Genomic DNA, 12,238 nt, shown 5'->3' on the forward strand with positions numbered 1-12,238 from the left:
TAAAAACACTATGCTGCAAAAGCAAAACAGCCCCAAACTGTGAGGTACCTTGTATTTAGACACACTTCCTTAAGTTTTCAAAACAACGTAAAGGGAATTAGCCATGCTCCTCCCACCACATTTCATGAATCACTCAACTTAAATCCCCATGCATTGCTTTGTAACTGTCTCCTCAAGTTAATTATGTCTTGCACAATCCATTATGTTTCTTGATTTTCTTACTTCAGTAATGGAAAAGAGGAGTCTTTAGGTTCAGACAAATTCCACACGCCAAGACAAACAAAATACATTTATTAATGTGCAAATTAAAATGATTTATGCTGAAATTGCCTGTTTGTTGTTTTCCACCAGAACTGCAGGGAAAAAAAGCAATTGATCTGCATCACTCAGAAATTGAACGGAACAGAGTGCATCCTAGAAATAAACTTAGAAGCAAAGCAGTTAAAGCCAAAAACATAGTTCCCTAGCTACCTGTTGAACACTAGCCACACAGGAAAGAAACAAAATTGAGCACCAAAGCAGGGAAACGGTACTTCGCTTGGGCAAAGGTTTCTTTCTGTGAGGCTCTGGCTAATTCTTTTTCTGTATATTTGTATGACAAATTTTGTCTTCTCACCCAACTTTTCAAAGCCTGTTCCTTTTTCCTTTCTAAGCTTTCGGGTGGGGGCCAGTAGGTAGATTCTCCAGGAGAGATTGTTGATGGAAAGTTTTGCAGGCATGTAGGGTCTGTTGGAATGGATTTTACTTACAGAAGTTCTGAAGATTCTTGTGATATTGTCAAAGTTTTGCCATAGGCAAGATCAGGACCAGTAGGAATGTTTTATAGTCAGCCCCACCAACATCCTAATTTTTTTCTACACTCCTGTGAAGAAAACTGGGAGATATGTTGAAAATTCATAGGAAGGCTCTGAGAAAGTATATGAAAAGCTTACTTTTATGGTGCATACTTTTTAATTGTAAAACCAACCATATGTGTCTATCTTGCTGCAGTCATCTATATTTGCTGGTCATTGCTGTAGAATATTTTTCAGACTTGACTGTCTCTTGGCCAAATTCTTTCACTGACGTATATCAGTGTAACCAAGAACAGAACCTGACCTACAGTTCTTACAAGAGCTGTCCTTGTGTGGAGTCTGAGGTGCCTCTGGAAGTGTGAGCAAATGTCTTCTATTTAGAGTGAAAAAAGAACTACAACTGGAGAGCCTCCACTGAAATGCCAATTCCCAGCCTTCGCAAAGGAACCTGTTACACTTTCCTGTGATCTTGTGACCTTACCCAATCCCAAAATTACTTTATCTATGGTTGTGGCCATCTCTAGCTATGCTAAACTTGTTCCACAGCCATCACAGGTTCTGAGACACTTTGCAAATAAGTGATTCAAGTCAAGGATTGAAGATTAAGTGCCCTGCTGTCTAGATTTTTATCTTGGTACTACCACTCCCATGCCTCCAGGTTTCCCTCCCCCCGCCCAATCTTGACTTACCCACATCACCCTCACCCTTCCTAAAGAAAGCTTGGATTATAGGAGACTTGCAGTATCTTTGCCCTCAATACAGTGTTGCCCTCATTACACTGTTCTAGGCAGTACAGGCACATTGACTTCTTAGGCACACGCCCAAAGGCTTAGCGTATGCCTTCCACTGCCTAATATATAATGGTAGCAGCATGAGCTTTTAAATTTTAAAATGACGTGTTTTCTAGTCTACGCTGTCATTTAAAAAACATTAGAGATGAATCTTAATTACTTCCATTCATTATATTGCATTTGCAAGGGACTTCCCACCTCTGCTTTCACATCAATAATAATCCAGCTCAGTATGGCTTGCCCTGCCTTAACTCTAGGCTAATGCCAAAAACAGTAGCTTCATAATAATAGTGGAATACATTTCCCGACCCCTCAGAGAGAATTTTTGCTTTTAGTTCTGGAATTCAATCAATTCATGAAAATGCTCCGCTGCTTGGAAATGGCACAGAATTTTAAACTACAGAAATCCATTAAGATTTTCATCTCTCTTTGACCCACTGTATGCTGTGAACAGTCTGGGGCCCAAACTGTTTAAAACCCACTCCCAGAATACTACTGTGAAATGGAAAAGATCAGTAGGGCCATACTGATGATATTAAATTGGCCATATATACTAATTCATGAGACAACAAAGGGGTTAAATGATATAAAACCTCAAGGGAATCATTTTTACTAGGGTCTGTCCCCTCCAACAGAGAGAGGACCCAGATCTTTATTTCCCCAAAGTTCAGGGGATGTTTGGTTATGACATTTTGATCACAATGGTCTGGTCTCATAGCTACCTTGTATAGGCCAGATTTTGTTTTCAAAAGTAGATTGAGTGCAGGTTCCTGAGTCTCAAGGCCTCTCCTTATAAGGAGAAATCACTTCTGAAATAGAAAATGAAATAAAAACAACCTTAGCACTATTATAAATATTTCATGACCAAGACCAGTTTAAAAAAATTATGCTTTTAAGAAAACTTCTCGTCACGCAGTGCTAGAGGCAGAACAAAGAATCATCGTATACGGTAATTGAATAGTTTCCATGATAGACCGTCACAGCTGAATCTAATTTTTATGTAGAGTTTTTATTTTGTTTTATGAGACTTACTTTGCATATCTCTAGCTGCACCATCCTCATGGCAAAAAGGCTAAAGAAGGTTTGTTTTCCATTCTTTAAAAATGCTGATACCCGGCAGCAAAGGACATACTAACATTCTAAGCAGACTTGTTTCAAAAGCAATATTTTATATAGTAACCTCATAGTCAGAGGTGCAGAGAGCACAGGGCCTTCAGGTTTCCATCACTGTAACTGGGAAAGGGTGCTGAAGCACTAACTGATCCTTAATGAATAAAGAATTAACTTCTGCTTAGCTTCTCCTTCTTACACAGATGCTCAGATGGCTGAAGGGTGGTGGTTTATAATCCTGGTTTTGGGAAGAGCACACACCACATCCAGGACCATGGGTTGAGCTGAAGCCTAAAGTTGGAGTCTATGTTTGTCTTCTGCTATGTTAACTTATTTTATATTCTGATCACAAGTACTATCCATTAGGGGGAGATGGGGAACTTCACTGACAACAGCTATATCTTTTCTTTTAGTTTCTCTACCTGCTTACAAGCAATAACTGCTTGAGAGGATAACTTTTTTCTTCCCTTTGATTAATAAAAATATTTCAAACAACATCTGTGCTTCAGTGGTTAATAACATATTAATAGTTCCCTGACCTAACTCTTTCTGGTATTACAAAGTGGCTCAGTTACTTGGAATTGTCCAAGCAGTGCATGAAAACACTTTGTTACCAGGAAGTCTGGCAGGAGGAGAAACTGCCTATCCTGCTTCTCCACGGTGTCCACCCAAAGATGTCAAAAACAGTTTACCCACCACTACCTGTGGGTGCTTCTAGATGGTGTTTTGATGGCATGTTGTGGGGCTGGCAGAATTGAAAAATGCCAGACATCAGGGTGGAATTAATCCTTGCAGGGAGAACTTAAAAAAAATTAAGTGTATATTTCAAAGATGAAACATGATAATTTCCTGGGCCTGAAAAATATGTAATAAGTAAGTCTCTAATCTGCCTCTTTGCTCAGAGTCGAGTGGTTATGAATGGAGGAGGAGAAACCTTTACATTTAAAATAAATGTTTAATAACGTGTTAGTGGTGAGGAAACAAATGATGCTGGAGGTTGGGAGCCATTTATCCATGCTGTACCTCTTCTGAGTAACATCCTTCTGGTCCCAGATCTGATCCACTGACAACACTGTGCAGTAAAACTGCTGTTCCTCTCGTGTGCGAGTATAATGAAGTACTCGTTAGTTATTCTGGGGATAAATTCTGATCTCAGACTAGTGGATTTTACATGATATGCTGCAATAGTTGCCCATGTAGCTGAGACTGAAATTAGGCCTTTGTGTGAGTGGAGTGAGAATTCCCTCGCCTTAACAGGTCTAGCTAATTATGTGCTCTGTTTCCCCCAGATTGTTATGTACATAGGCCAAGTCACTAAGGACATCCTGAAGTGGCCTCGTCCTCATTCACCACCTGTTGTGAAGCTGGAAATGAGAGCAGAATATGGAATGCCATCCACCCATGCCATGGCAGCTACATCCATTTCCTTCACATTTTGTATTGCAACAATAAACCAAAACAAGGTAAGGAGGAACAAGCATGCATCTGATCCCATTGAATGGCAGCGAGCATGAAAAGGTCCAATGCTTTTACCCACCAAGACTTCCATCATTACTCACTCCTACCTTCTACTGTTGTAATGGGTTATTACTAGATATGACAAGAACTGTTGTAGAAAATTTCCCAACTCATTTGGGATGGCACTATCTCAGTATCATTGTTGGGCTTTGTTACTGTGTTAAGCTTCAGGGAAATGTTCTGTGTTTTCACTAAGTACTGACCACTTAAACTGCATCGCTCAGAAGGAACTCTTCACAACAGTCATAGTATGAAGTCCCATGGACACCAGAGGAACTCTCTACTGCCATTGACAATGATGATGTCGGATGCAGAAGAAATATTTTTGTGAAATTCCTCTAAAAATGTAATCCCTTTAATGGTCCTGTTGCACTTTTCAAATTAAATAGTTGTTATAAAATATTTTAACGTATTATTGGAAAATATTACCAAGACCTGATGGCTAAGTAACACTGTCCAGTTCACGGCACACTCACAATTATTGTGGTCTACTCAGAGAATCCTCATCAAAAAGCCTCATTGGGGAAATCAGGTTTGACAAGTCAGGCTGTATGTAGATTTTCCTCTTCTTGTTACCATGTACCTTTAAAATATTGACAAGAACTAGAGAAACTCACTTGAATAGTACATAGTTAGGGTGTACAATCAATGTGAGCGTGAGGCACAACGTCTTTCTTCTTGCTCTATTGAGGACATAATCTTAGTATAGTAACCCAATTGGCAAAGCTGCAGAACATGGATTTCAAGGGGGTGTGCGAGCTCAGCACCTTAGAAAAACAGGCCACGTGCTACTGTTCTATAAAAATGAAGAAATTGTCACAAACTTAGGACCACTTAGAACTTCACATTTGCCACTGTGCTATAGAACATGGCTACCAGGAGTTCATAATGACAGCATGCCTAGAGCTCTGGTCTTACTCCTGCTAAACCAGGGGCGGGCAAGAATTTTCACAGGGGGGGCCACTCCATGAATTTTGGTAAGTTGTCACGGGCCACGCACATTTCTACCATATTAATGGAGGGGAGGCAGGATCTGGGAGGGGGACCTGGGCTGGGCAGAGGATTTGGGTGCAAGAGGGGGCACAGGGTCTGGGAGAGAGTTTGGGTGCAGCAAGGGGTTCTGACCTGGGGCAGGGGATTGGGGTGCAGGAGGGGGTGCGAGGTGCAGGCTCTGGCCAGGAGGCGCTTACCACAGGTGGCTCCTGGCTGGTGGCGTAGCAGGGCTCAGGCAGGCTGCTTGCATGCAGTGGCCCCACATCATTCCAGGAAGTGGCTGCGGCTGGCTGCTACTGGCATGTCTCTGCGTGCCCCTTGGGGGAAGTGGGGCAGCAGATCTCCATGTGCTGCCCAAGCCCGCAAGCACCACCCCCGCAGCTCCCATTGGCTGGTTTCCAGGCAATGAGAGCTGTGAGGACAGTGATGGGGGTGGGGCAGAGCGGCCTCCCTCCCCGCCAGGGGCACACAGAGACGTGCCAGCAGCAGCCAGCCACTTCCGGGAGCAGTGTGGGGCCATGGCAGGCAGGCAGCCTGCCTGAGCACCCCACTGCTCCACGGGACTTTTAGTGGCCCAGACTCGGAGATTGCGAGGGGGCAGAGGAGGCCAGACAGAAATGTTAGATGGGCTGGATCTGGCCCATGGGCCGTATTTTGCCCACCCCTGTGCTAAACCCTACTACTTGAACTAAAGGAAAACTTCTTTATCTGTTAGCAGTACCGGGCTACGGCACCCATTTAGGCAGTTCTGACCCTGCCCAGCAGAGGACAGCAGTACACATCCATACTAGCTTAGTCATTACAGTTCTTTATTTTCACCCATATATGAACTTGTGCACTAATATTGCAACCTATATCTTCTGAATAGCTGTATTGTCCTTACTGTAAAATACAGACCACCATAAAACAATTTTTTAAATTGTTTCCATTAGAAAATATCCACTGGTACATTCCTTTGATGTCATCTAGAGCTGCAATTGCTCATTAGTAATCCTTCATCAGCCCCGGAACTGTGTGAGGAGGAAGGAATAAATTGGGAATACTCTATTTAGGAGTAACACTGAGGCTCAGGAGGGTGAGGGGAAAACAGCATTAAAGGGAGTCAGACCAGTGTGTGCAGTCACAGATCAAGCTTTCCACAGGAGGGTCTTGGATACTACAGTGACTGTGGGGCCACATCAGTAAATTGTCAAACGTATAGCTCTGCAAAAGCATTTCTGACCTGACCTACAATCACCCCATACCATCCATCTAGTCATGGCACTCTCCTGAGTCAATTGTGCCAATCGAGTGATGATTTTTGTTATACAGACAAATGTCCTGTTGGAGTGAAGATGAGGCCATCAGACTCATTTTCATGGATGACCTAAGCCAGGATTTGAATGAAGGGGTGAAAGGCTAATCCATTAACCTAGTTCTCTACCAAGGATTTCTCGCCTCTCTATAATCTGAAAATACTTTGCCAAACCATTTAAATAGTTGATTCCATGTTGGTAAGGCCATTCTGAGAAAGAATAAAATGAATAAACCTTATATAAGCCCTAGATGACACAAGAAAGTTTGATATTACGGTTAGACTGCTATAATAACTGGATTACAGTTTTAGGCTAGCCATTGATTCCCCCCCACCCCACCCCCGAGTACTATTGATCACAGTTTGTGTCAGACAGTAGGGGTATCACATTTTGCTCTCAGGCAATCACTTGAGCAACTGCTCTGTACCTTGCTTTTTTTCTAAAAAAAAAAAAAAATCTCTCTAATGCATAATCACTTAGTGCAAGAACTACTAGATTTTGTGGATGATCTTCTATTGTACATTAAGAAAAAAATCTACAGGTGCCATATCGTCCATAGCTCATTCATGCCATCATTAGACCTAGCTTCCAGTGGGGAAAATGGAATCTTATGACCTTCCACAGGCTACAAGTAATAACGTAGCTTTCAGCATGATACAGTGCCGCCAACATTCAGCCTGAGAGTATCTGAATGCATAACTCTGATACACATTAGCTCTCTGGAACATTAGAACTCGTGTTCTGATTCTAGATTACCATGATAATTTATTTTAGGTACTGACAGACAATATATGTACTTAACTGAATGCTGGTAACATTTCTCTTTCTTTCTACAGTACTCACTTGCGTTAGGACTAATGGCAGCATTTGTATTTTCTACTCTGGTGTGTCTCAGCAGACTTTACACTGGAATGCACACTGTACTGGTAAGGATAAAGATATACTGTCCTTCTGTCTGTGTTATTTTACTGGCACCCATCCCCTTAGTATCTAAGCACTCTGAGGAGTGGCGGAAAAAAATCATATTTTTGGCTTCCTTCCCTACCAACTAGAGGGAATGTTGGGATTTTTTCCTGTAAAAATATATTTTAAAAAGGTATTTTTTAACATACCCACAGCTCTAGGTGTGTGAAATAGTATTGCAGTGACAGTGCATAAATGGTACTCTTATAGGAACAGTAGGACAAAAAGGTGGATTGGCATTTCACTCTGAATGTGGAAAGGCAAGTGGTTATTTTAACTGCTAGCGACTTCCATACTGTTGGTCCTGCTCCCATGAAGCTCTGTCTCCCATGGTCATAAGCTACTTTCTGTTGATTAACAGTTTGACCGAGTAGAAGGTGGCTGTAGACTAGCCCAATAGTTAGTACTTCTGGAGGAGTGCCAGCGCTCGTCACTGTGGTTATCCCATGCACAAAGCATTGTGAACTTCAACTTAAAAACTTTCCCCAATGCATTTCTCATCAAACACAATCATTAAAAATCCAGGAAATTGTTAGTTAAGCAAGATTTCCACCCAAATCAACTTCATTGTGTATACCTTGCCCCCAAAACACACTCTCCAGCTCCACAAGAAACTCCCTTTGAATTCCAGTACCTAACCAACCGTAATATACACAACCAGTTTCTCATAATCACACACAAATGCACAACCTGAATTCTGACCACATGCTTTTTCATGTACAAATGACTCATTATAAATTTTCCTCTAGGGAGATATCTGAATGTAGCTGAAGTTGGGGTTAAGCTTGTGTATTTCAGTGCATTTGTGAATCTGGATGTGTGCACTTTGGTTGATAAATATGTAACTGAAAGGGAGTTTGTTGCGCAGCTGAGGAGCCTGGTGGAGTGTTGGGTATTATGGTGTTTAGGTAAAAAGGCAGGTGAGGTGAGGTGAGGTTGCTGTGAACGTGAATCTTGATTTAATTGTTGATGTCCTGGACATTCAGTGATTGCATTGATAGGAAATGTCCTTAAGCAAGTTAACAGTATTGTGTGTGTGGTAGTTTCCTGTTTGTGTACGTGGAGCTAAGTTAGGTTATGACATAACTATGACATTAACTTTTCTGTTAAGTACACATGTCAATGTAAACCTTAATTAAGGAGTCATTAGTGGCGTCCGTAACAACAGGAAGCTTTATTGTAATTGGTCCGTAATTAGCAGAGATGTGCAGCACTTTCCTAAATATGAAATTCAGTGTATGAAAATATTTTCAACTTACATAATGCATCATTAATAGTATATGAAGAAATATTGTATAGTCTGAATTATGAATAAAGTAATTGTATTAGTTGTTATGAAGACATAAATTTGATGCATTGTAAAAAAAAAAAAATTCCTAATAAAATGGTGGTTGTCCATGAGATATGGCCTGACCTTTCCTTCCAACCTTACTGGATCAAAACAATGTCTTAAAAAAGAGAGGATGTCTCCAGTCTAGATTTAACTAGTGACCCTAAGTCAATCAGTAAAAATTCTTAGCATATTTCCGTTGGTGTTCCATGATAATGAAAGAGACTTTTCTAAATTCAGATAGAGTTTGGGGTAAAAAAGAAAAAGCCCTTTGTGCCTATCTCAGATTGCCTTTAAACCCCCAACTCCTTAGTTTAACAGCGAGAAACATATTTCAGTAGAGAGTCTTAGTCTTAAAAAAATGGCATGCTAGTGAGTGGAGCTGAGGAAATAATTCACGTAGAATAATTATTTCACAAATGTAGCCTCTTTCTGTTCACAAATTGTCCATGGGCAATTTAAGGTTCTTCTCAATATTTTACTCATTATTCCAGAACAATTTGTCAAATTTCTATGAATAACTGTCTGAAAACTGCTCCTCAAGCGGTTCAGTGTAATTATTCAGTATTCTAAATCCAAGTTTGGACACAGGTCACATCATATGCTCATCAGGAAGCAGAAACAATAATTCTTAGAATCGGGTTTCTGGTGCAAATGATCACATTTGAGCTCAGTTTACTCCCCTCAAAAGGTTTTGTCCATCTACATTTTTCACTAGACTATTGATGGAAAACTAGCACTGAAGGTGCATGAACACATCTGTAGTGAAATCAATATTTTCTTCAAGCAAATATTCACACAAAACATGCTGATTCACTGAGGTTTACTGAATTTCTCAAATTTAGCAAGTGAATGAACACATGTAATTTACAAAAATTAGCAAGAATATCGCAATACAGCATTTACTTGGTTGCTTTGAGTTTTAATAATAGCACACAATGTAATAAATGTATTTTAGTATAAGCTGTAAAAGTAAGGAAATGTAAGGTCTGATGTATACTTGCAGTTTTATTGGTAGAAGTATTTTGGTTAGGAGCATGATGGTTTTTGGGTGTGTTTATTTTATTGAAATAGTTATATCTGTAGAAGGATTAATGTGGATGCCATTATGGTGACTTACGCCATTATGGTTCTTCCCTGTACAGGATGGGAATAGCTATACTGGCATAAAAGCACCTTTTTACTAATAATTTAATTTACACTCTAGGGGGTTGTACTGCTTTAACTAGCATAGTTAACTAGAATAGCTTGTTAGTGTAGAGAAGCCCTAACTAATACACATAGGTGCTGGAATTAGGGGTGCTGGAGGTGCTGCTGCACCGCCTGGTTTGAAGTGGTTTCCTTCATATACAGGGTTTAAGTCTGGTTCAATGGCCCTCAGCACCCTCATTATACATATTGTTCCAGCGCACCTATTATTATGAGAACCTTCTACAACATCTGCTAATAATGAACCTTGGTTGAGAAGTGGGAAGATGCCACTGTTTTGGGGGATTGCAAGTTATAAAGTGTGAAGAACTAGCAAAGTGAGAATTAGTGACATTCTGTATGTAAATCAGAGAAACTGTCACTCAAAAACAAGGAGGAGTCTGGTGGCACCTTAAAGACTAACAGATTTATTTGGGCATAAGCTTTTGTGGGTAAAAAAACCCACTTCTTAACAGGGCCGGCTCCAGGCACCAGCTCAGCAAGCAGGTGCTTGGGGTGGCCTACAGAAAGGGGCAGCATGTCTGGCTCTTCGGCGGTAATTCGGTGGCAGGTCCCTCGGTCCCTCTCAGAGGGAAGGACCTGCCGCCGAAGAATGAAGTAGCAGCGGTACAGCTGCTGCTGAAGTGCCGCTGATCGCAGCTTCCCACCACCACCACCACCCCACCGCTGGAGGCTGCAAAAACACTGGAGCTGGCCCTGCTTCTTCAGATGTCTTTAAGATGCCACCAGACTCCTTGTTGTTTTCGTAGATACAGACTAATACAGCTACCCCCTAATACTTGTCACTCAAAGGCACAACCAAACTCTTGATTAACTTTTGAGGCAGAGATTCTGTAATTAGGAGGAGGTTTTTAAAGGCATAAAGGGCAATTAGGTGCTCCAATTAAGAGTCAATGGGAGTCTGGAGCCTACCTCCAGTGGTATCTATGAAAATCTCCTCCAGATTTTTTGCCTGAAAACTCTGAGCCAACTCTTGATATCCTTGATCACTTACTTCAGTTGCAGGAGTGAGGCAAACAGGACTTGGTGCACTGTTTAAAGATCAGTAGAATGGGTGGGGGGAGGGGACAAAATTCATCTGCATCTACTAGGATATGAAAACTATGTATGCCGACTTTCATTTGTGGAACAGTATAACACTGAGGCATAAGGAATCACATCACCGACCACATCACAACTGCAGACAACACTAAAAATACACCATGGGAAGGCTTTTATCTTTTTAACCCTTCAGTGCCAGCATCGGGAATTTCCTAATGCATCAAACTAACCCATTTTGCATTAGTGATCACAGCAGAGCTCAGTTTCCCCTTGACTGTAATGCACATGTTCCTGTCTCCAAAAAGCTACATGAGATGGTAGAGGCACACAGTCGCTTGAGAACCACATTTAATTTTGCAACAGGACTGCAGTTCACAATATATACTGCCATAATTTAAAAAGCAATAATATCTTATCCTACCTAAACATTGGCCAGTATATAAGGAAAAGTCTAAAGGTAATTTGTTATTTAATTCTGAAGGAGTTTCCTCTGAAAACAAAGTAAATAATTTGTGTAAGAAATATAGCTTTAGGATTGATGCATTTATTGCTGATACAGTTACAAAGACAGAAAAGAAGCAGATTCTGTTCTGTAATACGCAGCCTACAATGTGCACCTATCTTCTCGGTTACATCTTGGGTTTTTTCCAATAGCACCATTAGTCCCGAAGGGATTTTAAATGGTTTACAAACTGACATACAAACTATGTATCGGGGTCATTTCACCCGCTGTGGAAAACTGCCCAATATTTGTATGCAGCAAATATTATTCAACAGTTAAGGACAAGTAGTGTGGTAGAATATCATATCCAAACAAAACAATCAGAGGAATTAAAGTAAGCAAAAGAATACCCAAGATGAAATAGGATTCACTTTCTTGAGACATGGGTCTCTCCCCAAGATAGACCTGAAGAAGAGCTCTGTGTAAGCTCAAAAGCTTGTCTCTCCCCCGCCCCCCATTGAGGTTGGCCCAATAAAAAATTATCAGAATAGTAATAAACATATTTTTATATAGAATGTTGAGCTTTTAGAGAATGTGTTTGAATGATTAGCTTCACTTGTGTATTGCTCATATTTAGAAGAAATTCCTGCTGACTCTAGGTAACATTTTCAAAAGCACCTACGTGACTTAGGAGCATAAGGTCCATTTTCAAAAATGACTTAATCACTTAAAAGCCCAAGACTCATTGAAAG

General features: G+C 40.8%; 1 protein-coding gene across 5 annotated transcripts in view; it reads left to right on the forward strand.

Annotated features, from left to right (window-relative positions):
- SGPP2 (sphingosine-1-phosphate phosphatase 2) overlaps positions 1 to 12,238 on the forward strand; it is a 78,258-nt gene that overhangs the window by 51,525 nt on the left and 14,495 nt on the right. For all 5 annotated transcript variants that reach the window (XM_054039430.1, XM_054039431.1, XM_054039432.1 and 2 more), the window contains 2 exons: positions 3,985 to 4,158; positions 7,338 to 7,427. In XM_054039430.1, coding sequence (XP_053895405.1) covers positions 3,985 to 4,158; positions 7,338 to 7,427 — 264 coding nt within the window. The remainder of the gene's footprint in view (positions 1 to 3,984; positions 4,159 to 7,337; positions 7,428 to 12,238) is intronic.

Source organism: Malaclemys terrapin, chromosome 9 (genome assembly GCF_027887155.1).
Source record: "Malaclemys terrapin pileata isolate rMalTer1 chromosome 9, rMalTer1.hap1, whole genome shotgun sequence".
Classification (NCBI taxonomy): domain Eukaryota; kingdom Metazoa; phylum Chordata; order Testudines; family Emydidae; genus Malaclemys; species Malaclemys terrapin.